The sequence below is a fragment of the Theileria annulata genome, chromosome 1 (assembly GCF_000003225.4).
Source record: "Theileria annulata chromosome 1, complete sequence, *** SEQUENCING IN PROGRESS ***".
Lineage (NCBI taxonomy): Eukaryota > Apicomplexa > Aconoidasida > Piroplasmida > Theileriidae > Theileria > Theileria annulata.
The window spans coordinates 1,215,017-1,240,110 of record NC_011129.2 but is presented as its reverse complement, the minus strand read 5'-3'; the positions used below and the strand labels follow the sequence as shown (position 1 = coordinate 1,240,110).

Here is a 25,094-nt window from a genome sequence, read left to right as displayed (position 1 = left end):
CCCTATTAGTATTTTTTCTATTTTTCTATTTCCAGATTTTACACCTTATATTTATCGATTATTTTTTTAAGTTAAACCTTCCAGTTTTGTTGTAACTATTCAAATGATAATTTGCCAATATTTGAATCTAATTTAAGGTAACCCTATCAACGGTTGTGTGAAGGGATGGGCATAAAGATGCTAAAATGGTCAAAATTCGCTATTCAGAAGATGTAGTAAAATTAATATCACAGCTGTATCTGTCTGAGCAGAAAATTGGTAACAATATTATGACAATATTATAGTTTAGATTTCGATGATTTTCTAGACCGTTTAGATGAATGGTTGTCGTTTTTTGAAAATCACTGGAATATATTAATTGAGCCAGTAAGTTGTAAAATTATTCTAATCTAAAATTTTAGATAAAGAACGAGTTTTTTGATAACTATGTGTTAAAATTAGACTACGAAGAGTTGCTTAATTTGGATGTTCCTCCATCAGTAGAAGCTTTTAAAAAAGATTTTTACTCATCACCTGAGCTAATAATTTCACTTATTTCCTCATCACTTCACATTCTATCCATTTACAAATACAAAAATACAAGGCTAGTAAATTTTGATGAGGAAACAAGAGTTAATGGAGTCAATTGTAGATTAAGTGATCCTGTCACTACAAAATCAAATTTATACAAAACTTCATCGAATAACTCTTCAAATGTTCAACCTAACCAGTCTTTTAACCCTGTAAATAACTTTTCTGACGGAGTTGATTCTCCATCATTTACAGTTAAACAAGTTAATGCAATACCGTATCAAGAGTGTGGTCAAGAAAATAGAGTAAAGAAGGAACAGGAAAGCCCTTTTTCGAACATTTCAGGCCATGAATTTAGTTTAGCTTACAATAAACAAAAATCCATTGATGAAATAGATGATTATTTCAATGTTAACAATGAGTTTAACGGGACCACAACAACAATTAACAGACTGTTTGGCAACACATCGACAATTGATCAAGTTTCTATCTTGAATGAATTGGACCGCGCAAGGTCAAATTTAGCATATCAAGCTAATAATGATCAAACTAGTGGCATGTTCACAGGCTCAGGCAATTTTTCCGGGGACACAAGTTACGTTAATAGTCTAGTGAACAACTCGCAGGATAACTCGGACATGAATAACTCTCAAAATAACAATGAGTATGAGAATAATGGAAAAATGAGTGAAAAAGACCCTAAAAGAGGAAATGAAGAGGTTTCAGAACAAGAAAATGGATTTGAAAAGGAGAATACTGTTCTAATAATAGAAAATAAATTGAATAACATACTCAATAATACGAAGTTGAGCAAGTATATATATTTGAATGAGATCAGATACAAGTATGTAATAGTGCGGATATATAATTATAAGCCAATAATAAGCTTCAATAACCTAAGATCTCACACTATTGGTTGTATAGCCTCAGTACTAGGTCAGGTGATTAGGATAAGTAAGCCAAAGACTTTAATACTATTTGCGCTATTCACATGTACAAAATGTGATGAAAGTTTTTTCAAGAAGTTTAACTCAGGGATATTCACTTTACCTAAAAATTGCATTAACCCATGCTGTAATAATAAGTTCTTCGTCCTTAATAAGCATTATATTATTACAAACACATATCAAATTTTAAGGTATAACAATAGATAACAAATATATTTAATATCCCGTCATATAATGAATTAGGTTACAGGAATATATAATTGATGATATGAATAATGTCAAGACAAATTCAATACTTGATATACAGGTAAGCAACAAATTTATATTAGTACAATTATGTCATATTGAAGGATATTAAATATTTGATGATATGATTTTTGTAGATAATGGATGACTTAATTGGGATGTATAATTTGGGTAACATATTGAATATAATCGGTATAATAAAAATCAATAATGAAGTGACTTCATTTCAAAACGGCAGTAATAACAGCCTCGTGTACAAGTTGTACCTGAACACAATCTCAGTTAACATTTACAATAACAATAATCTCAACAACAGTAAACACTCGAATTACTACAAATTTATCAATGATATTTTCTACAATGAGTCGAACAGGTTTTATCTGATCGCGACATCACTGTTCCCAAATCTCAAAGGACATTATCATATCAAAGGTTTGTTCTAATTTTATTTTCCAATTTTATTTTCCAATTATGAACTTTTTTAATTTTCCACTCATAAATGTTAATTTTAGTTGGATTACTCTTGAGTTTGTTTGGATTTAATCATACGGGTAGTAATAAAATTTTAAGGAATGGAAATAAAGTAAAAAGGGAGAACATTCATGTGCTGTTAATTGGAGAACCCGGTGTCGGTAAAAGTCATATGTTATCATGTATTTCATCTCTGGGTATTTTTAACTAAATAAAACTCTAAGTGATGGTATATTATTGGTATAGGAAATCATATCGTTAATGGAAATAACATAAGTAACAGTGGATTAAATGTTGGTATCATAAAGGATAACAACAACGAGTATAATATTGAGGCTGGATTGCTGGTGCTGTATAACAATTCAATACTGTGTATTGACGAGTTGGACAAGCTAAACTCAACTGTAACATTCTATTAAGATATTTCCTTTAGAACATCTTACTGGAGGTTATGGAGAAACAAAAAGTAAGCATAGCAAAGGGTGGAATCATCAAAACACTCAACGCAAACACTACATTAATATGTGCCCTGAACCCAACACATTCAAAATTCAAGTTTAGGTATTTTAATTTATCCCACTAACATATTCTTTTAACTAATGGTATTTTAGCAATGAGAACATAATCGCCAATAACATCAAGCTATCAACCTCACTCCTCAGTAGATTTGACCTAATTTTCCTCATAATGTACGTTGATCAACACAATATTCTTGTAGAAATGACAAAAATAATTATTATGATAAATGTGATGAGAATAATGAACTTGTTAGGAAATTAAAGTCATTCCAGGTATAATACCAACTATACAAATATATAAACTGAGAATAATTTTAATATTTTAGAAATATGATTACCTGAATAATGTGCTGATAAATGAGTACATTGAGTATAGTAAGAAGTATGTGAACCCGAAGTTCACGAAAGAGGCGAAGTTAATGTTATACAAGTTCTTCAAGGAGATTCTGGAAATGTCAAATAATAACTGTGATGCTAATGGAAATCCAATCAATAGTTGTTTGATGAAGGTAACAATTCGACAATTACAAGGACTAATAAGGCTATGCAAGGTTCAGAACAAGAATATTGTAATAATTTCTTAGAGCAGAGCAAGAGGAGACTTATTAAATGTAATCACAGTAGATCACGTGAAGGACGTGATAGAAATCTTCAAAAACACAATCTACTACCCATTATACACAGTCAACCAAAACATAGTAGACCCGGGATTGAAACCGGCTCCGGTGAAGAAATGTAACATACTCAAGATATTTTTAAATGAAATCAGGATGACTAACATGGAAACAATGTCAAATGGAGTATGTGTAAACTAAATAGAGTGAATAATAATTACAGATGATGAGGGATATCGCAAGGGACTTGATCGAGAAAAATAACTTAAGTATGGACCCAGATGAGTTAATTTACAAGGGTAAGAAATTAAAATCACAACTAAGTTTAGTAAATAACATGGGATACATACTCAAGGATGACACATCGTGGAAAATTAACATTTAACAAGGAATCTTATTAGAATAATCTGTTCATGACTGGTGGTATCAGCAAATGTATTTAAATTTATCTAGTAACTAATGTGTTGCTTATATATGATGCTAGCTTATAAAAATCAGGGCCAATTAGGCCAAGTGAGTCAATGTGTTGTTGTATGGGGGGCGAATCTAGAGTTTAGAGTTTGTTTGTTTGTTATTTACACAAAATCCAGCCTAATCAACTAGTTTTAAACACCTAGAAAGACCAGCTGCACTTTAAGATTCAAAATTTAACCCATAATTTGTAAGTACAGGAAAAGCTACACAGAATTCCGCTATCCACGGAAACTGTACGTTTGTTAATTTTTCATTTTCCATACCATATAATTTTTAAATAGGATTGTATACAGATTTGCTGAAACTTTAGGGTGTAAATCGGATATATAGTTGATTTTTTATTTTTGATAGGAATGAGATTGTTTTAAATAAATGTATTTTTAATGAGATTTTCAAATATTAAAAACTATTTTATTAAGTTAATTTTTACAGAGAATTTTGTAAGTAAAATTTGTTGCTAACATTGAGAAAATGGCTTTAAAGAAGGGGAAGGCAGTGATGAGTTATTTTGTAAACCGTCAAGGTTTGCGAATTAGAACATACGCGTGCGAAGTAGATAACCCAAAGGGCAAAATATTCCTAGTCCACGGGATAAAGTCACATTTTTTCGGTGATTACGTGGGCTATAACGTTGATTGGTACTTTAAATATTTAGGTGAATACAAGAGTAATCACGCACTAGAATTGGAAAAATTCGAGCGCAAACTGGTATTTAACAAAAGAGATCTTAAAAGTTGTACCGCTAGCGCGAAAGTCGATTCTGGTCCGGTAGATTCAGTAGAGGACGTTAAACTGAAGACGGAAAAGAGCGATGAAGAGAGCAACAGAGTTCACTCGTTTAACTGTGATAATTTAGATGGCAGAGATTTGTTCGAGTTAACGCCTCGTTACAAGTACGAGGGTTCATTTGTAGAGTATCTTAACAATTTGGGATATTCAACGTATTCATTGGATCACCAGTCTCACGGGTTATCAGAGTCTGCCACTGAGAAACGTTGCTACTTTGTTAATTTCGACGACGTTTGCTATGACCTTATCCAGTTCATAACACTGGTGAAAAAAGGTAACTTCTTTGAGCCAAACCAGACCTTTAACGAGGAGGACATACTGAACAATGGCCCAAATCCAAATATTACCACCTCTTCGCTATACAAAAACAAGAATAAAAGCGATAATTATTACCTTTTTGGCTTATCTATGGGAGGAAATGTAGTACTTCGCACAATGCAGCTGTATAACCTCAAGTACAAAAACGCTGCTAACAACCCAAAAGTTAACCTTGTCGATGCGCTAGTTTGTTTTGCTGGAATGATCGATATTGATTTCCAGTATACTTCTGTCAAACGTTTATTCCCATTATTTCGCTTAATTAATAAATTTGCACCTAAACTGCGAGTTGGCAAAACATCCGACTTCCTAGAGTGTCTCACAATGTTCATGCGATACCACGTAATTGTTTACATAATTAGATAAATATTATTATTAGTAGTTATATAATTAATAATTTGATTAAAATTGGTGTAGGATCCGACTTATTTCTCTGAAAGAATCTGTTTAAAAATGGCCTTAATGATATACGATGCGACCAAGACTTTGGATAAGGCGTTTGATCAATATCCTATGGATCTTCCCACCTTGTTTTTACACTCCAGTGACGACACCACATGCGACGTTAAGGTGAGATTAGAATATTTCATTAGTTTTTAGGGCCCGAGGCACCTCATGAAGACATACTTTTCACAGTCGAACCTAGTCAAATTTCAAGAAATCGAAGGAGGAGCACATGTTATCACATCACCACTCTACACTAACATCACAGGTCCTCTAGTTTCTGAATTTTTGCAAAGTTTAAACAAATAATTTTTTAATCTCCACATACATTTTCTAGTCCACAGTGTTGTATTATACACCCCTACCAATATTCATTAAATATAATATTTTATTTTCTATTATGATAAAATAATATTTAAGGTGTAATTTAATTTAAAATAATGGAACCCAGTGAAGATTTAGAAGATAAAAGTTCCATGTTCAAAGGATTCTCAAAAGGTTTGTTTTTAGTAAATTATAAAACTTTATTAGCATTTACCACGGTTAGTAAGAAGACCAAAGATAAGGTTTGTTTTCCTCAAATAACTCGACTCAGATCTCCAAGGAAAAGAAACCGGAACAAGATCCTGAAAAGGAGCCTGAGCAACAATCTTCCGTAAAGGTAACCTTCTAAATTTTTTAAATCAGTTAAATTTTACAGAAAACTGAGTTATTTATTGATTACTTGAGATAATAACCAATTTTCAGGTACATCGCAAGCTAAGTGTGAGGATTCCACCCAAAGATTATCCTGAAGAACTGGAAAAAAAGTATAAAAGAATCGCAGCCAAAGGAGGTAAGAGTTACGGATAATTTAGACTTTAGTCAAGAAACTTTTCATTCTCCTAAACAATGCTCGATGAGAATGTTGAATCTGTAAAATAAACCTATGGATAATAATCCATAATTTCCTGGACCGATTTATAATACCTAGTATTTATAATGCTACTAATATGCATATTTACATGGAGTAAATTCTGGGAAATCCTGAGGATTCCACATGTGTATCTATGTAAAAGCTAGTTAAATTGGATTTTTAAAACCCAATTGATAGTATATCAAGATCAAATTTATTTATTTATAATTTCTTTTTATTTAAACACATTTTAATTAATTCAATTGTTATTTAAACCTGCCCCTTACTTATTTATTTAAATTTGATCTCAGTAGTGTTTGATTTACGGGAATCAATAGAGTTCCTGCAATAATTTCAGATGAAGTTAAATTAGTTTATTTCTTAGTGTTTTTATCGCAAAATTGAACAAATGGAGTGCCTAAAGTCCTCCGCCTTGATTCCTGGAGAACCAGAATACAAAAGTGAATTTAACTTGCTAAATATGCTACTGATGAAGGTCCCCAAAGACGTTGACCTTCTGCCAATTTTAAACATTAAACCACTGCAACCACGCCATAGTTCAGCATTACAGGAGTTACACCTCGAACTCTTTCCAGTTCACTACGATCCCAGCTTTTTTGAAGTAGCTTGCTCTACCGAGTGCGGGTTTTACGATAGTCAGTCGTTCTGGGACATGTTTGACTCATCATCAAATAATACAAGAGACTTGGTAATACATTATTTATATATATTAGTCCACAGTATTTCTAATTAACTAATTAATATATAACCTATATAACCTACATAACCAGCTCTTATTTATATTTGTAGGATTGGTATGAGAATCAGATACTGTCATTCGGCTTATTCTTGCCCCGCAGCTATGTAAGTTTTTTTAGAAAATTCGGCAAATACGATATTGAATCTTATTTGGAATACATTTCCAACGAAGATGATTTCACTGAATTTGACGACCCGCTGGCCGAAATGTTAATATTTGATCCTGAATATGACGAATTTCTGATTGGATTCGTAACCCTTTTGATTAATTTGGAGGTCACAAATAAGCTAATCTCAGACGACGATTATAATATTTTGTATACACACTATCACAATAACATGGAAAACAACTCACTTCTCAGCAACGAGATAAACATAAATCTAGACAAGTTTGACGTTTCTTACTACAGTTTCATCTATAATCAGCTGTACAATAACAAGTTACTCATTGAATACACCAGGAAATTTCAGATTAAGGACGCAAAGACCATTTATATTTTAAGCACTGGAATCACTCTGGGATTGAGGCGCAGGTCTCTTGGAACTCACTTGATTTTATTCACTCAAATCCTTATTTACTTCATTAACTATAGCATAATAGTGTTTGAGGGTTACTATTACATTCTTCGCTCCAGGGACGTTTTGGACACCATCAAGAACTATTACAACAAATTGTTCTTCAAGGACAACTATAACTTACTATACTCGTTCTATACTCTTGTGTTGAATGATAATAGTATTTGTCCTAGGAAAACTACTGACGAGTTGGATTCCATAATTCAAGCCAAGCTTGGCGAACCCACTAGTAATCTCATCCTTAATTCTAACTGTGACCAGGATTCTAATCACAACTCAGTCTCCTGTGTTAACAACATACCTCTGGTAATATATTTGCACACGATTTACTACAATGAAGTTGCCACTGAAATGTACAAGAAGCTTCACTTTTACAACATCACCACCATTCCTAACTACTACAGCATTAACAACAAGAAATACAACGCTAACTTTTTAGCCTATTTTTTACCAAAGCCTTAATTTTCTAAAATATTCATATTTTATATCTAGATTTTATTATTTTACTTCAAATGTTAATTTCTTTATGTTTGGAAAGTTTGAAATGAAAAATCGGAAAAATTTTTAAAAATTTACATTTAGAATTAACTAGAATAAACTTATTTAACTAACGTGAATATATAAAATGTGTAATAAATTGAGGTCATCTTTTATAGTTCACATCAAGTGCTGTCATTAAATCTCTTCGAAGATCTCTTGTGAATATTAACTTGAAATTTTTCCACCCGTTTTGAATTGCCTTATCGAACCAGAATCCAAATGCTCTTTTTGCTGATAATCCTTCTGTTGGCCAATTAGACATATCATGTTTTTTAAACTCATTAATATAGCCTTCGGCCAAAAAAACGAAAATGATCATAGAAGTAGTGGCCATAAAACCGTTGACAACAGTAAGATAATCCTTATAACCTCCGGAATTTTTTTCCACACCTGGAAATCCAACAGCTAGTAGTATCATATGGCTAAGGTAAAAGAGAATTGTCAAAAATCCAGCCATACGAGGCTTATTAATAATTGCTAAAGCCGGGCCTGAATGAGGATAGTGAAGCGCTTTGATAAACAAATATCCACATGTAATCATAATTGGAATAAATATCAAGGTTCCATGCCACCAAAGTTTTTTTGACCATTTACATTTAGGTGAGTAACTTTCTAACTTAAAGGCATCAATAACTGCAAATGTAATTGCTGGCATAGGTGCTATAATAAGAAGAGCCTGATCTATCTTATTAACATGCCTAAAGTCAACTATCAAGCCTGGTGCTATAGCTGGGTAAAAGACATATACAATTCCCTGAGCAAACACACACATTATCATCGGCGAAACGACATGCTCAACATCATTACCATTAGAACTATCATTTTTGGAACATTCTCCATTACTAGAGCTAGTTTGTTCTGTCTGGCTTCCGTTGCCAGCATAAACTGCTGTCCAAACTCCTGCTGTTACTGCTGTAATTATTATGGATAAAATAAGTTGCCAAGTAATAATTAAATAATCAGTGTTAAACTTCCTTCTGTTGCCAAAAAGTCTCAAAAATAGAAAATGGTAAACAGATACAAAAATACCGGAAACGTGAAGTGTGGCCAAATAATAAACTATACAATCTCCAGCCAATTTAAGAATAAAAGTTAAATTCATCCCGTATACGAAGGCTGAAAATGCTAGTGCCCAGTAAAAATCAGTCAAATGACCCTCTTCACCACCAGTTACAAATACAAAGAATAGAACTACATTAATAAGGAAGAACAACCAATTAATAGCTATGGAAATTTGCTCCTTTCCCGGTCCATCAGCGTTTTGCCCATATTTTATAGTATAAACAGTTGATACAAACTGTCCTAAGAAGCCACCTAGTTCTATTGCGTTGTGAACTCTACTAACGTATAGACTGAACAAATGTTCAGGTATCTTAAAACGTTTCATACAGAATGGCGCTCCATTCATACCAACCCTAAGTGTCAGAAGTAGTGAAAATCCCACCAAAAGGTAGGCTGCAATTTTTTTAGCTTCAGTACATCCATTTTTCTTAGCCTCAGCAGCACTCATACCACCGAGATAACTATATTACAAGTGATGGTAACAAACAGAAAAACTAAGATCTAACATTCCTCCACTAACTCTTTACCAAACTTATTTTAGTTACTAAAAACGTTAAATCTATAACCAATAACAATTAAACAAATATTAAATAAACGAGATATGGTTAATATAACCTTAAAAAAAACAAAGTTTAAAATTTAACAGAAAACAAAAAATTAAAATTAAAATATTAAATTCAATGTGAAATTATATATACAACAGATTAAACAAAATTAAATTAAACAATAAAATAACTAGAGTATCACTAAATAGAAATCATTTGGCATAGAAACCCGACGACATGATTAAGTGAATGTATCAAATTTATATATTTAATCCAAATATCTTGATACGAAATTTCATCATATTAACATTATGATTAATTTTGATATATTTCCCTATTTTTATTAGTTAAATTTATATCTTTGAAGATTTATAGCATGGACCAAATTTCTTCAAAATCCACAATAACCAGAATTCTCTGACTAAAATTAAAACATTTAACTTCAAAACAATACCTAAAATATGTTTTAATCATTAACCACAACGTATAATACCTCACTTATACATTACTATATATTTATATTTAGTAATAAAATTAAAATTTATGTTACAATTTTAAATTCCGAAACTTTATTATTCATCTCTTTCAACTGCTCATCTATGTTCAAATTGAAGAATTGGGGGTCAATTTCAATGATTTTAACCCGTTCTGACCTTAAATGATACAACTTGTTGTGGTTATAGTATGACATGTTATTATACATAAAATTGTCAAATATGTTCCGAGAATCTAAATTGACTATTGAATCATCTTCTCCATTAACTTTTAAATTAACTTTTGAATTAAAATTTTGAACTTTAGTGGAATTTTCCTCATTAGATGAATAATTTAAATTATCAACTGAATCATTTTTTTGAGTTTCTTGTGAATTTTTAAAATTCTTGGTGTAGTTTATAATTATAGCTGATTTGGTAATTGGATTATACAAGGGTAAGAGATATGGGCCGTGAATGTAAGGAATAAAATCAAGTTCCAACATCTTCAATAGTTGATTTAACTTTTTATATTGTTTTAAAGTGTTGTGGGTCAGGTCAAGTGTTTTATAGTCCACATCGTTTGGAAAATTTAGTAAAATCTTATTAATAAAACTTAGTGATTTATCACTCAGGGATTCATACAACTAAATATCGATGATTAGAGAATAAAAACCTACATCTTGGTTATTGTATTTAAGGTAATATATCATCAGCTTTAACATTAGAACATCATTAAACTACGAAAAATTAAAATTTTAAGACTTACATTCAAGTCCATTGATTGAAATTTGTTAAGAATAACTTCCTAAACGTGAATTAAACTTGGAAACTCACCAAAACTTTCAATGTTACAACTCCATACATAACAAGGCTAAGTGAGAGTGTTAGTAACACATCTTTCTCCAAAGGTGAATATAACCTAAAAATCATACTGTTGTATTATTATTACCTTTTCCCGATATTATTATTTATAATTGACTTGTTGTCAGTGTTTAACAAGTTGTATGTGTGTAAATAACATATTAAATTACTAATATCCTACAATAATAATTAACTGAGGTAGTTAGATATTAATATACTATTGATCCGATTTTGTTTATATTTGAGAGTATTTTATTAATTATACAAATTCTAAACTCCTTTTCAAAGTTAATACTACTTGAGGAGTGTAAAAGTTTAAGTAAATCTATAGTCTCAAAACGTCTCATCCTTTGCATAACTAAACAATCATGAATCACAATTAATTACCTTCGTTTTGTAAGAGTATTAGGAATGAATTTGGAACAAAGGAATTTTGGAGGAAATTACCCTTGGAACAGGAGTAAATTACTCTACAGATGTCCTTATCACTGACTTCACGAATATTTTTCCCAATTTTTCTAGTTACAAATTCCACAGAATCCTTCAAAAAATCAATATTGGCTGATTTAGAACTGAGTTTATTGCAAAGGTATGAAGCATTTTGGAGAAGTTTCACTAAACTCCCAAATCTCCAATGTGCAGATTTACTCATTGAGCTGTAAATTATTTCGTAAATGTCACTCCAATTAGTGTTATAAATGAGTTTGTAATCTGAGGAGCACTTTCCAATTAGTCTTAGAAGTTTTGAAATGTCATTATGGCTATAAACACCCTTAACTAAAATACACTTGAGTTCATTTGGGACAATTCCATCATTTATATGTTCTCTGCCTAAAAAGGAGTAACGACTCCAAGGCATTCTACACAAAATACTCAAACCACTGGAATTCATTATGTTTTAATAAACAAAACTCTATAAATCACATCATGAATAAGAAAACACATCAAGTAAATTATGGAATCCAACACAATATATGTTGAAAAGATAAAATATTAAAAATTTAATTATTTAGAAAAAAGTTTAATAAAAAATCAAATTACTTAAAATAAATTTATTGTGTTTTAATTGTTTTATTATTGAGGTGTAGTAACTTAGTTCTTAAAAGTCCTTCTTCATTTAAATCTGGGACTAGAAAGACCAAATCTGAAGAAAACGGAAGAGTTTGAGATTTATTAAAAACTTCCGGGTTATACTTGAAACTTGAGTTACAGTTTGGGCAGAGGCCTTCAGTTGAGTCATTTTTCATGAATTGTTTGAAGGCCTTTTCTGAAACACAACAACCGCATTTCCATATTAAAACTCCTCTGTTACTGGCTGAAAGTTCAGTCCTTAAAATTGGACACAAAAATCTTTGTGTAACCTTGTCAACCTAATGAATATTAATATAGAAAAATAATTTAATGAATGAATTATTATTTAAATTACCATAAATTCTACGTCCTTAATATCTCTTAGGCCCTTAAGATGTTCAAAAGAAGGCTTTGGCTTCTTGGATAAGATGTATTTTAAAACTGCCTCTTTATTATACAATAAGCCCAGTTTACAGGAAACTATAGGAGGTGCTAAAGGTTCCTAAAATTAAATTATGTACTCAGTAAAAACAAACTTAACACCAATAATTTAATTATCTAATCAGAATAATTGTGTGAGTGGTTTACCTGTGATAATGCGCAAGTTTTCCATCTAAGTTCTTTCATTTGATTACTAGAGAGATGTTCATCGCCTGCCCTGCACTGAGTGTTAGGCAAGTATCCCATTCCACCAAGATTCCTGCTAAAGGCATATCCTGAAGTCCTAACCAGGTCAATTCGACTAGGAATGCTACCACCATCACCTCCCATTTTATATTCCAATAATTAACAAATTAAAATAAAAATTTATGTTAAATAATTTTAATTAATTAATCAATTAATATGTTTCATTATGATCATGTGGCTAATAATATAAACTCCATCACTTTATTATTTTATAAATTACTATAAAAATTTTTATTATAATTTTTTATAAGATTATTGTATTTTAATTTGTTAATTGGAATTTAAAATGTACTTGAAATACTATTTAGATAAAGAAGGTAAAAGAGTATATACTTTAAAGGTAATAATCTTTAAAAACTAAATTATTTATTTTTAAGACTCATTAATTAGTTAATATAAATTGAATAAGTCAATTTAAATCCTAATTATTTCATAGAATCTTGGTCCTAATGGAGAACATTGCTTAACTGCTCATCCTGCAAGATTTTCACCTGAAGATAAATATTCTAAACAGAGAATAGCTCTAAAGAAACGATTTAATCTCTTTATGAGTCAATAATCGCATAAATTTTAGTTAATCTCTAATTTACTACTATTTTACATAGTATATTATCCTACATTATTTTAAGTCCTAAATCTAAATTTAGGAATAATTTACATGGCTAGAAAAACTTAATAAAATAATATATTGAAATGTAGCATATAAGTTTAGTTTCATAATTTACACATTTTAGAAAAAATTAAAAATTTGGAGAAAATTATTAATAATCATTAAATTAAAAGAATGGTGTATAAAAAATATATGTTTTTAAAGGTGTTAGAGTGTAAATAAGAATGAAATCCCCCAACTTTGTAAAATTTAACTATAGAAATATTTTCAAATAATACTTTAAAGTTTTGCCACTATTAAATTGATTTAAATTTAAATAAACGAGTAAAATCATTTGAGATTAAGAACAATAATTTGATACCGAATTCTCCTGTAACATGAATTAAGTTCACTTAATTATTTATGTAAATATTAGACTACATTATTGGCAATTAAAATTTAATGTGAGTATAAAACTGCGAAATTGACCATTTTTCACAAGTTAGTTCGAAAAATAGTACAAATTACAAAAATTTTTTGTAACAAGATATTTTACATTTTAAATTAAAACAAAATTTGCAATTTATGATTTCTATGTGTGATAGTTTTATCGGAGTGAATAAACCAATAAATGACAATTTTAAAATGATTTGCTTAATGTAGAGGGATTTATAATACACAGTAGAATATCCTTATTAAAATTAATAATATTATATTATTCAATATGATACCACAGAACAACTTGATTAATCAGATGTAGATTCTTCGGGTGAGGTAGTTGATTCTTCGGGTACTGTAGGTTGTTTAGGCTGACTAGATTCTTGTTTGGGCTCTTCAGTTTCTTCAGGTTGAGAAGGTTCTTGTTCATTAGTTAGTTCAGTTTCAGTTTGAGTAGAGTCTTGTTCATTGGTTGATTCAGTTTGTTCAGATGTACCAGGTGTTGACCCACTTAAAGTTACTGGATTAACAGAACTTGACTCCCCAGTGGTAGAGTCTTTAGATTCTTCGGGCTGTTGTTCAGTTTGAGTAGAGTCTTGTTCAGTTTCAGGTTGAATAGCTGGTTCAGGTTCTTTATCTTCAGTTTCGGGTTGAGTAGGGTCTTCAGCTTCTGTAGAGTCTTCGGCTTGAGTATCTTGTTCTGGCTTTTTAGTGGATTGAGTACCATACCTACGAGACAACTTCTTCCACTCATTGTCTTCAAATGAACAGAAAATATATTGATCATCAAACCTTAGGACAAACTTGCTCTGATCACTATTGTAGGTGATTGACTTTGGATGTTCATCTGATGTTTGACTCCATACAGTATTTTCATAGCGCTTGAGCAAAGCACAACTTAGGTTATTCAGGTCATATTCATAGACGTCATTTTCTCCGTCCCAGTTCACATTGTATTTAGATGGATCAATAAATGCATACTTTCCAGATTTGCCCTTTTGGTATAGTTTGACCTCAGGGCGAGCATTAGTTCTTTGAGTTCTGAAACCACTGAAAGGTTTCCATTCGTCATTAATAAATGTGGAAAAGTATACATACTTGTCTTCACATTCTACCTTAATAGTACTATTGGTAATATTAAAAACAACGGAAGTGGGAAAGTAATCCAGGTGTTTTTCAGAATCATAAGCCCAAGCAGTCTTTTCGTCATATTTAACATGGGTACACTTAACTCCGTAGAATATATTACAGGTAATAATTGGTCCAATAATTTCCTCATGGAAACCAGTGATAGGCTCTAACAAACCATCTTCATTAGTTTCATAAAGCTTTAATTTATAGAATTCCTTATATTTAGTAATCTTGGAAGCTTTGTAACCATATACTGAGTGCCACTTATTATCATAATAAGAAAAGTAGGATTCATAATGGTCCTTGGACTCAACAATTAAAAATCCGTTGTTTCTGTTAAAAATGATGGTTGTTGGGTAGTTATTTTCATGTTCATCATCGTCATAATTCCATAATGAAATGTTATCATACCTGACTTCAGTGCATTTCACATCAGGATTTAGGGTGTATGTAAGTATATTTCCATTTGGTACCCTAAGATACTTTGAGTAGTCGAGTTCAAAAGGTTTATTGCTGAGGTCTATTGAACAAAGTTTAAATTTACTTAAATCAAAAGCATAACTTTGAGTAGTCTTGAACTTGTTTCCAAAGGGTAACAATTTCCACTCACCGTTTTCGAAGTGAAATAGGTAACGATAGTCATATCCAGATTCAACAAGAAGAAATTTCTTGTTTTTATTCAGAGAAATTTTTGTTGGATATTTATATACATGTTCACCGCGGTTGTATTTCCAAACATCTTTATCGTCATACTTAATACAGGTACAATTTGAATCAGGTTTAAATTTGATAAGGAAAATATTCTTGGAATCATCTGGTTCTTCGATATCATATTTACTATTGTCAAGCTCAACAAGTTTATTTGGGTCAGAGGTATCATTGGTTAACAGTTTAATCTTTTCTGGATCAACTAAATCAGTCTTGGGTTTAAACCTATAACTGAATGGTAAGAGTTTCCATTCTCCGTTTTCAAATTGAAACATGTAACGATAATCATATCCAGATTCAATCAACATAATATTTGTCTTTTTGTTAAGAGTAATTCTTGGAGGATATTTTCCTTCATGTTCATCTTGTTTGTATTCCCATACAACCTTTTGGTCATACTTTACACAGTGACAATTTTTGGAATATCTAAAAACATAACTAACAAGAGTCGGTGTATCTTCCTTATCATACTCATTTATTGGGATGAGAACAAGTGTATTGTTTTTATCCAATGTGAAAACCTGGAGCTTTTTAGTGTCAAATAATTGGTATTTAGAAGAACTGAACCTTAGTGTATAACCATAAGGTAGCGGTTTCCACTCCTTATTTTGGTATATGTATAAGTAACGGTAGTTATACCCTGAATCGACAAGGACGATACTTTTCTTTTTGTTGAAAACAGTGGTAGTCGGATATTTTCCTTCATGTTCGTTTTGTTTATATCTCCATACATATTTATTGCCATACATAATACATGTACACTTTACGTTGGTGTTAAATTTAATAGCAAGAACATCTTGTGAATATTCCATTTCATATAGGGAATGGTCAAGCTCAACAAGTTTATTTTGGTCATAGGGATCATTGGTAAGCAATTTAAATCTATCAAAGGAAATGTTTGTTGTTTTGTAACCGAATGGTAACTCTTTCCACTTCTTGTCGTAATATGAATATACATATCTATAGAAATGGGATGAATCTACTATGACATAACTTTTCTTTAAATTGATGGAGACTGTGGTTGGGAAATCATCTGAATGTTCATTTTCATCATATTTCCACACCAACTGATTTTCATACCCGATCTCTTTACATAGAACAGAATTGAATTTATATGTAATAAATGATGGAGATTCTACACTATATTGGTTCAGGGTAAGCTCAACAAGTTTACTGGTGTCTGAAGGATCTGTAGTCAAGAACTTCAGTTTGGAGGGATCAAAGACTCCTGTGGAATTACAATCATAGTTCAATTTTTGATTGACACCTAATGATTTAAACTGACTATTTTCGAATTGAAACATGTTACGATAACTCCTAGATGACTCAACAACAAGATAGTTTCTGTTTCGATTGTTAAATGAAACAGAAGTTGGATACCTATCTTTATGTTGACTTTTATGTTTCCAAACCTCGGTATTATTATACTTAATACAGGTACACCTTGAATCAGAAGTAAATTTATATTCAGTATCTGGTTCTTCGACGTCATATTTGGATTTGTCAAGCTCAACATAAGTTCCACTGGTGTCTTTGGTGATGAACTTTATTTTTTCAGGATCTATTGAATCTATCAAACGTGACTTGAAAGCGAATACACAACTAAACTGACCTGCAGAATAAGAGAATAGATAACGATAAGTTCCTGAAGAATCTACCATGACAGTCTTTTCATCTATGTTGGCAGTAACTGAGGTTGGGTATTTATTTTCATGATCTTTATAATTATAAGACCAGACCTCTTCTTCACCATATTTAACATGAACACATTTGGAACCTGGATTAAGAGCAAAAGATGTGATGGGACCACTTACAGATTTATTAAATTGGGTATCATCCATAACTGGTGTACCGAAGTGATTTAGTGTGAATATTCTCAATTTATCGGGATAAAGTGGTTGCAAATCTTGAGTTTTGTAACCAGAAATACATCTCCATTCATCATTAATATAGGTATAGTAATATTGATAATGATTTTGAGACTCTACCAAAATAAAACTAGTGGTTGTGTTCAGAAGCATGTTAGTGAGATAATGCCTTCCATGGATGGATTTATCATATTTCCATACAGTTTGCTCGTTGTATTTAATTTCTGAACATTTCGTATCTGGTTCGAAAGTGTAATTCACCAAGTGTGTTAGTTTTTCAACATTTAACTTATTATGGTCTAGCTCCTTGGATTGACCATCTTCACTTGAAGCTAAAAGCTTAAGTTGTTCTGAAACTACTCCAGAACCTGGTAGTGCCTGAACAGTATGTGATGGAAGTGAGGTAATGTCGTGGGATGATGGTTCTGGATCATCAAGAAGTAACAGATCAAAGTCTTTGTCAGTTTTATATACATATAAGATAATTTTGTTCTGCTGACCATAATTTGCTACAACTTTACAATAATAATGAGGATCGACACACTCTTTCAGATCATGATCACCTTTTTTGATTTTGGAAAACCTAAACTCGTTCTTAGCTGTAAATACATGATTATCATTTCTGTTTATATAGTCGTAATTATCAGTACTCTCAATATTATTAAGATCAAGTTCTATTAAATTTTCAGGTAGAATAGTAATTGGAGGAGTTGATGATTCACTCTGTTCTGATAGTCCAGAGGATATCTGGGTAGAATCTGTTGTGGTTGAATCTGCATCTTCTTCAAATTCTTCTATGGATTCTACTTCAATATCAGAGGGTCTACTTATGCCAGGTATATTTATTTCATTTGAATGCCCCTCAAGAGATAAAATAGTTATCTTGTTGTTGAGTAAATTTAAAAAGACTGATTTTAATGATGCAAGTTCCTGATCATCACCATGATTCCAGATAACAGAATCTCTATATTTAACCAGATGGCATTCAACTCCAGAATTGAATTCATATCCGTATAAAAACTTTTCCAGTGATACAGAATATTGGTCATCTTTTAATAGTAGATATCCTGTGGTATCATTATCGAAATAGAACATCTTAAGATCAGAAAGATTAAGCCTAGTATTAGTGATGTCTTCCCAATTCTGAGAACTAGGATCCTTGTGTAAAAGCATAAATTTGTTGTCCACACGAAGCATGGAAAGATATTTTTTGTTACCGGAGTCCTTTAATACTAACTTATTTCCATATTCACTAGGATTTGTAGTTTTCCAAATAACTGTCTCTGATCCAGCTGTATCTGGTTCCACTAAACTATTGAATAGAAAAGTGGATTTAGAATTGAAAGTTTTGAATTCTCCATCATCTAAATAATCAAACTCATTGGAACCCTGAGTCTTCGTAATGTCAAGAGATACTTTATTAGAAACCTCAATCCATTTCCCATCTGAATAATTCAGATGCTTAATATCGCCACTCTCCAGGTGTAAAATTGTATTGGTGACTCTCCCTTTCTTACCTTGACCATCTACTAGGATTTTTTTGGCATATATATTATCGATGACTTTCCAAATGATTTCATCTGAACCCAATCTTGATGATCTTATTAATTTTTCAAATAATGTATTACCTATTGAAGTGTAAGTAACAAAATCACCATCTTTGGAACATTGAAATTGGTCGGTACTTTCAGATTTGTTAAGGTCTATAATAGCTGTCTTTAATCTGGACAATTCTTTTACTACCTTTGTCTGATCATTCATATTCATAACATACAAATTATTTTCTATAAGATCCAAATAGGCTGCTCTCAGATCACCAAAATTTTCATCGTCTTTATAATTATAGACTACATCATTACCAAATTTAACTAGATGAAACTTTTGTCCTTCTATTGCTCTGTATCCAAGTGATAGATGATATAGAGATAGGTTATACAATTTGGGATCTAATTGTTCATAGACATTTGTGGTTTCATTTTTAGAGAACAATTTTATGTCACTAAAGGAATGCTTAGTGTCGGTAATATCTTCAAAGGGTGACTTCTTGTTTCCAGAATAGAAAAATTGATATTTTTTGCTAATGAATAATAAGAGCAGATATTTTTCACCAGTGGAGGCTTCTTTTAATCTAACTTTAATTGAATAATCATCATTATCGGATTTCCAGATCGATTTCTTGCCGACTTTAACATCGTTAAATCCGTTTCCGTGACGTGCAGTCAAGGTTTTGTAAATTCCATTGTCGGAGAATTGGTACTTGGGAGTATTATTAGTATCATTTATATTCAGTGAGGTAAGTTCAGCTAAGGGGATTGCAGTCTTTGTTTTTTGTTCGGGTAATTCCTTTAAGATAGTATCAGTAGTTTGATCAGATGTTTCTCTAGTTTCTTCATCTGTAGTTTCAGGAGTCGGTTTTGGTTTTGGAGGTGTAACTTCGTTATCCAAATCAAGTCTTTTGTTATCTTCTTCTAAGTTAGTAAGGAAGAACTTATTTGATGATAGACCAAGATAAACACCCTTCAATAGGCCGAAATCTTCATCAGATTCATAATTATAGATCAGTTTATCGTTGTGTTTAATTTGATGGCACTCGACATTGAAAGATACACCGTATGAAAATTCATTAAAACCCATAGTATAACTACTAAAATCTAGTTCTTTATATTCACTGTCATTTTGATCAAATTTGAAGAACTTGAATCCAGAAAAATTATGTCTCTGGTCGGTTATGTTGTTCCAATCTTGATCCTCAGCACCTTTATGAAATAGAATAAATTCACCGTTATTTAGTAACAAGGCTATGTGGTTATCTGATAATTTTAGTCTGACCATTTTGACATATTTTTTAGAGTCGTTGGATTCCCAAACAACCTCTTCTTTACTAAAGGCAGATGGCGCGGATCTTATTACTTTGTTAAATAAACAACCACGTTTAGCCTTATATGTAGCAAATTCATTTTTCTTTACATATTTAAAGTTGTCAGAACCAGTTGTTTGTATTAAATCAAGTTGAACTAAAGTTAATTGTTTTTTAGGCTCTTTTTTGGGAGTTTCTTCTTCAGTTTCTTCAGTAGTAGTAGGTTCTTCAGTAGGAGTAGATTCTTGTTGAGTTAAATCTGCCGGTTGTTGTTCTTCAGTTTCTTCCGTAGTCGTAGGTTCTTCAGTAGGAGTAGATTCTTGTTGAGTTAAATCTGCCGGTTGTTGTTCTTCAGTTTCTTCCGTAGTCGTAGGTTCTTCAGTTTCAGGCTGGGTACCGTCTTGGGTTTCTGTAGACTCTTCAGTAGTAGTAGATTCTTCACTTTTTGCTGCATCAGATGGAGTTTGTTTAAGAGCTTTTAATATAGGATCTGAACCATCTAGATTAGAGTTTTTTGCCTGTTCTATATCTAAATCCACCTTTTTATCATTAGTATTTTCAATAGATAACTTGTATTCAAGGAGATGGAAATAAATCGATTTTAGTGTTCCAAAGTTAGGATCAACACCATGTCTCCACACTGTTATGTCATCATGAGTAATTCGGTGACACTCCATATCTTTATCAAATGTAAATATGTATGACAAATTTAAAAGAGATCTAGAGTAATTCTCTGTTTTTAATTTTAGATATTTATTAGATTGTTTTACTACGGTGTAAAAAGCCAACTTGAAGAATTCTCTTCTAGCTTTTGAAGTTATTTCTGTTAATTTTTCTTCATCTTCCTCCTCCTCATAAAGAAGAAAATTAGCAGATTCAAGAAGAATTGCTAAGCATCTTTGAGGTGTATACCTAAAGCAGGCATGGGTGGCGTACTGCATAGGATTTACTTGCCTCCAAATAGACCCATCAAATCCTTCATCATCTTCGTCATCATCATCAGCCTTTATAGCAGTGTCGGGATCTATTATATTCGAGATACCTTTCCCTTCTTTTGCAGCGTAGTTCTGATATTTATACCTTGGCGGTCTACGTTCTTGTTCTTCTTCATCATCTTTCTTCTTCCAGCTTTTTCTATCTTTTTCAATTTTTGCCATTTCTTCTTCTTTAGGTCGGTTTTCAGTGTCAAATTCTTGATACACATAATTTTTTGTATCCTTGTAATCTTTAAGGATATCCACTTCGAACATATCAACACCTACATCTCCTTGAACTATCAATGCTCCAACAGTTTCAAAAGCGTTTTGAGGTTGCTCAGCGACCTCTTTCCAAAACTCACCCTCTTTGGGTCTGTATAACATTTTTTTTCCTGATCTAGTATCCAAAATCAATACTTGCCTCCCACCACCAAAATCTTCGAATGATATGTTTTTTGCAAGTTCAAATTCACCTTGGATTTGCCAAACAACAGACCAGGTAACTTTCTTTTCGCCAGTTGTCCTTATAACTCCACTAAATTCACCATTATCTTTAGGGGTAAAGGTGAGAACATTACCGTTCTCTACAGTATCATAATTTTCATCATTTTTGAGATCGTTAAGATCTAATACTGTGGTTTTTATTTTGGTCATTTCTTTGGTTTCAGGAGGTGCTTCTCCTTGTTCCAAGCTATGTCCTTTTTCCTTCCATTCACCGTTTTCAAATGTACAGACAACAAATTTATCTTCAAATGTAACAATGAATTTATACTGTTCGATTTTATAGGTAAAGTACAAGGGATATTTTTCGGAACCTGTCTCAAGTTTCCATACAGTCTTGTTTTCATACTTAATTTCATTACATTTGACATTCTCGTTAAGGTCATATGTATGTTCATCACGATCTGATTCATGAATATAGTCAGATTCAGGCAACTCTACAATTTGCCCAGATTGATCTGTAGTCAATAGTTTAAATTCATTGGGTTTAAATTCAGGAACCTTATCTTCATCTTCCTCATCCTCACCTTCAGCAGGTTTAGGGGTTGTTTCCTCAGAGGATTCAGATGCTGGTGTAGTTCCGGGAGTAGTCTCTGGAGTTGTTGAGGGTTCAGCCTCAGTCTCAGGTTCGGTAGTAGCTGATTGAGATATTGGTCCTTCTTGAGAGCCACTTCCTACCAAAAGGGTAGAATTAGAAGTACCTTCTCCGGTATCATTTGGATCAGAGGAATAAACTGACCTTTTCAAATGATTAGATAATAAATAAATAATTAAATACCCATATATACATCTTAGTCCAAGCATACCAAGATGAGCCCTTTAAAATAAACAGGACTGTGTTAATAACAATCCAATCCCACAAGAGAGTTTGTGAATGTTTAGTTATATCAGTTTAGGCGTTAATTGAGGTTAAGTATCATGCCAATGGGGATGGATATTCAGGGCAAATAGTAAACAACATTTATATTCAGCAATTAAATACAAAATAATTTTATTAGCTGTTATTAAACAAAACTTACAACTAATTGAAATCATTTTTTATTAAATAAAAACGTAGGAACTTTGTGATAAATGATAACTCTAGAAAAAACAACATGTTGATAATAAAGCATATCCTGAAATTCAGAATTTTCCTATATATAATTTTCTAGTTAGAACTTTAGGTATTGATTCATTTACAAATTTGCTCATGAAATTTTTACTTAGAGTTATCCTTTAAAACTCTCTTACTAATTCTATGGTAAATATTAATCTAAAATTATTCTTATTTTCCTCGTCCTTAAAATTCTTGTACTTTTCTTTGAATCATATCTTAATTAACCACCAATGCTGTTCCAAATTTGTTTTAACAATATATTAATGATTTGCTTTACTTAAATCAAACTGTCATTACATAATTATCTGTATCTTCTTATTAATATCTAAAAGAGTTATAACATTCATTTATGATCAGAATTTTAGTCAACTCGTGATTAATATCGTAATTAACAATCTCAAATTGATAATTTATAATACAGTTGTAGTGATTTGGTTCATGAGAATTAAGGGTTAACGAATATATTTTACTCTCTAATGTTTTTATTCTGTTTAATTTATTCTTACCATTAACGACACTATACTTGGTTTTGTCCAGTTAAGCTAACCTATATTTGATTTACTTTTAATAGTCTATACCAAAATAAGAGGTAATCTTAAAGAACAGATATTGGGTTGGACAAATTCAGTTTACTGTATATTTAATTTATTATACTGTGTATTTGAGGTCTAAATAGAATATAGATGTACGGATGATCATATTATTTCACAATTATGAGTATTGGGTTGAAACAGCCTCGTTGTTATATGATGTATTTTACGTAATACTTGTTGAGAACTTTATTATTTAACGTTTTAACAACTTGGTTGATTTCATTTAATTTCCCCTGTACTTGTTTATTTTCTTTTAATTTTGAACTCTTGTTTATATGTATTACCAAGTTGTTTATAAAGAGTACTAATGATTTTAGATATTGCTTACTCACATTTGGGACAGCGTCCATAAATTTAAGTTCAGATCCAGACTCTTTGTTTCCAGCTCTATTAAGCTCTAGTAGTAATTTGTGGACAACCTGTAAGACCTCTTCAATGCTCCAAACTTTATCATAATCTTAAATTTCAGGTCTGATACATTTTTCATGTTCTTATTATTCAAAAGATAATTTACCACTCTCACCACCTTTTCACTCAACTCAAACTTCTCTTCCTCATCAACATTCTTATCTTCTTCCTCCAATGAATTAGTATCTTCATCTTCTTTTACTTCACTATCTTCATCATCTTCTTCACTGGCTGATTCAGTGAACTCATCATCATCCTCACTTTCCTCACCTTCTTGTTTTAGAATATTATCACTAGTCAACATTTCATCGATAATATGTAGATCATTGTTTAAGGTGATTTTGAAAATTGTGTCCCAATTCTGACTATTAAAGTTCTTATTTACACATTTAAACGCCAGTTTGTTAACTGTGTTATACAACTTGTTCATCAAATTTTAGTCATAATAACTAAATATATTATATATTATCATATTATACAATAAATTATCATCAGGTTCATGTTTATCATGTTCTTTTCTGGTAAAATAATTGTACATATGATTCATGAATATCTGAAGAACATCGTCACTAAGCTGTAAACTGGTATTTATTATATAATACAAAAATAATTTAACTATTTTATATTTGAATTCTAATTGATGTGTGATCGGTGTAATAATTATATAATCAGTTGTATGACTAATAAATGTATTAATTAAATCAAAAATCAATGGAAAAAGTTGATTATTTCAAGAGAAACGTAAAATTTTATCGTTTAAATTAGTGTTAAAGGTTGGAATCTTTGGAATCCAGAAGTCTGTTTCGCACACTATCATTAGTCCCAAGCCCCCACGGGTGATGTCGTAACTTTTAATGGAATGATCTTTACTGACTATTGAACAATCTATTATCAGTTAAACTTAATTTTTTTCTTTTGGAAGGAGCCTTAGAGTTTATTTATTCCGTACACTCTTTAAGTTTACGGGTCCTTCTTTCTGTTTCATTGTCTTAAAACATTCACTTTAATTTTATCTTATACTTTTTTATGTGTGGATTTTTCCCACAGATTTATTACTTTTAATGGTTATAATCATTAACCTGTTTGAGTTTTGATCACCATATTCTTCTTTTTTCACAATATCTC

At 31.4% G+C, this 25,094-nt stretch overlaps 9 protein-coding genes across 9 annotated transcripts, besides 11 other annotated features; 4 read left to right on the top strand and 5 right to left on the bottom strand.

Moving 5' to 3' along the window:
* Window positions 1-185: 185 nt before the first annotated feature.
* On the top strand, window positions 186-3,691 carry TA02880 (minichromosome maintenance (MCM), putative; the record flags this gene model as incomplete). Its single annotated transcript, XM_949025.1, has 13 exons — window positions 186-258; window positions 290-366; window positions 402-1,648; window positions 1,701-1,764; window positions 1,841-2,135; window positions 2,216-2,371; window positions 2,421-2,578; window positions 2,608-2,735; window positions 2,786-2,863; window positions 2,893-2,965; window positions 3,019-3,243; window positions 3,277-3,492; window positions 3,530-3,691. The coding sequence occupies 13 exons, from the start codon at window positions 186-188 to the stop codon at window positions 3,689-3,691; spliced, it is 2,952 nt and encodes a 983-aa protein (XP_954118.1).
* Window positions 3,692-4,251: 560 nt separating this feature from the next.
* Window positions 4,252-5,640, top strand: TA02875 (uncharacterized protein; the record flags this gene model as incomplete). Its single annotated transcript, XM_949024.1, has 3 exons — window positions 4,252-5,229; window positions 5,305-5,457; window positions 5,488-5,640. 3 exons carry the CDS (start codon window positions 4,252-4,254, stop codon window positions 5,638-5,640), a joined length of 1,284 nt encoding a protein of 427 aa, XP_954117.1.
* A 995-nt stretch (window positions 5,641-6,635) lies between these two features.
* Window positions 6,636-8,023, top strand: TA02870 (uncharacterized protein; the record flags this gene model as incomplete). Its single annotated transcript, XM_949023.1, has 2 exons — window positions 6,636-6,935; window positions 7,037-8,023. The coding sequence occupies 2 exons, from the start codon at window positions 6,636-6,638 to the stop codon at window positions 8,021-8,023; spliced, it is 1,287 nt and encodes a 428-aa protein (XP_954116.1).
* Window positions 7,544-7,612: a sequence feature (1 probable transmembrane helix predicted for TA02870 by TMHMM2.0 at aa 270-292).
* Window positions 8,024-8,204: 181 nt separating the features above from the next.
* On the bottom strand, window positions 8,205-9,611 carry TA02865 (Tpr-related protein family member, putative; the record flags this gene model as incomplete). The annotated part of the gene is made up of 1 exon (XM_949022.1): window positions 8,205-9,611. The coding sequence occupies one exon, from the start codon at window positions 9,609-9,611 to the stop codon at window positions 8,205-8,207; it is 1,407 nt and encodes a 468-aa protein (XP_954115.1).
* Window positions 8,391-8,459: a sequence feature (10 probable transmembrane helices predicted for TA02865 by TMHMM2.0 at aa 17-36, 95-117, 124-146, 150-172, 185-207, 246-268, 280-297, 312-332, 353-375 and 385-407).
* Window positions 8,487-8,555: a sequence feature (10 probable transmembrane helices predicted for TA02865 by TMHMM2.0 at aa 17-36, 95-117, 124-146, 150-172, 185-207, 246-268, 280-297, 312-332, 353-375 and 385-407).
* Window positions 8,616-8,678: a sequence feature (10 probable transmembrane helices predicted for TA02865 by TMHMM2.0 at aa 17-36, 95-117, 124-146, 150-172, 185-207, 246-268, 280-297, 312-332, 353-375 and 385-407).
* Window positions 8,721-8,774: a sequence feature (10 probable transmembrane helices predicted for TA02865 by TMHMM2.0 at aa 17-36, 95-117, 124-146, 150-172, 185-207, 246-268, 280-297, 312-332, 353-375 and 385-407).
* Window positions 8,808-8,876: a sequence feature (10 probable transmembrane helices predicted for TA02865 by TMHMM2.0 at aa 17-36, 95-117, 124-146, 150-172, 185-207, 246-268, 280-297, 312-332, 353-375 and 385-407).
* Window positions 8,991-9,059: a sequence feature (10 probable transmembrane helices predicted for TA02865 by TMHMM2.0 at aa 17-36, 95-117, 124-146, 150-172, 185-207, 246-268, 280-297, 312-332, 353-375 and 385-407).
* Window positions 9,096-9,164: a sequence feature (10 probable transmembrane helices predicted for TA02865 by TMHMM2.0 at aa 17-36, 95-117, 124-146, 150-172, 185-207, 246-268, 280-297, 312-332, 353-375 and 385-407).
* Window positions 9,174-9,242: a sequence feature (10 probable transmembrane helices predicted for TA02865 by TMHMM2.0 at aa 17-36, 95-117, 124-146, 150-172, 185-207, 246-268, 280-297, 312-332, 353-375 and 385-407).
* Window positions 9,261-9,329: a sequence feature (10 probable transmembrane helices predicted for TA02865 by TMHMM2.0 at aa 17-36, 95-117, 124-146, 150-172, 185-207, 246-268, 280-297, 312-332, 353-375 and 385-407).
* Window positions 9,504-9,563: a sequence feature (10 probable transmembrane helices predicted for TA02865 by TMHMM2.0 at aa 17-36, 95-117, 124-146, 150-172, 185-207, 246-268, 280-297, 312-332, 353-375 and 385-407).
* Window positions 9,612-10,249: 638 nt separating the features above from the next.
* TA02860 (uncharacterized protein) lies at window positions 10,250-11,937 on the bottom strand (the record flags this gene model as incomplete). Its single annotated transcript, XM_949021.1, has 7 exons — window positions 10,250-10,828; window positions 10,862-10,921; window positions 10,951-10,989; window positions 11,019-11,103; window positions 11,134-11,222; window positions 11,264-11,403; window positions 11,433-11,937. The coding sequence occupies 7 exons, from the start codon at window positions 11,935-11,937 to the stop codon at window positions 10,250-10,252; spliced, it is 1,497 nt and encodes a 498-aa protein (XP_954114.1).
* Window positions 11,938-12,097: 160 nt separating this feature from the next.
* TA02855 (uncharacterized protein) lies at window positions 12,098-12,887 on the bottom strand (the record flags this gene model as incomplete). The annotated part of the gene is made up of 3 exons (XM_949020.1): window positions 12,098-12,415; window positions 12,472-12,618; window positions 12,705-12,887. 3 exons carry the CDS (start codon window positions 12,885-12,887, stop codon window positions 12,098-12,100), a joined length of 648 nt encoding a protein of 215 aa, XP_954113.1.
* Window positions 12,888-13,089: 202 nt separating this feature from the next.
* TA02850 (nucleolar protein (Nop10)) lies at window positions 13,090-13,362 on the top strand (the record flags this gene model as incomplete). Its single annotated transcript, XM_949019.1, has 2 exons — window positions 13,090-13,143; window positions 13,240-13,362. 2 exons carry the CDS (start codon window positions 13,090-13,092, stop codon window positions 13,360-13,362), a joined length of 177 nt encoding a protein of 58 aa, XP_954112.1.
* Window positions 13,363-14,138: 776 nt separating this feature from the next.
* On the bottom strand, window positions 14,139-22,676 carry TA02845 (SfiI-subtelomeric fragment related protein family member, putative; the record flags this gene model as incomplete). The annotated part of the gene is made up of 1 exon (XM_949018.1): window positions 14,139-22,676. The coding sequence occupies one exon, from the start codon at window positions 22,674-22,676 to the stop codon at window positions 14,139-14,141; it is 8,538 nt and encodes a 2,845-aa protein (XP_954111.1).
* A 610-nt stretch (window positions 22,677-23,286) lies between these two features.
* Window positions 23,287-24,786, bottom strand: TA02840 (uncharacterized protein; the record flags this gene model as incomplete). The annotated part of the gene is made up of 6 exons (XM_949017.1): window positions 23,287-23,485; window positions 23,602-23,621; window positions 23,729-23,948; window positions 23,981-24,377; window positions 24,420-24,602; window positions 24,711-24,786. 6 exons carry the CDS (start codon window positions 24,784-24,786, stop codon window positions 23,287-23,289), a joined length of 1,095 nt encoding a protein of 364 aa, XP_954110.1.
* Window positions 24,787-25,094: the final 308 nt, after the last annotated feature.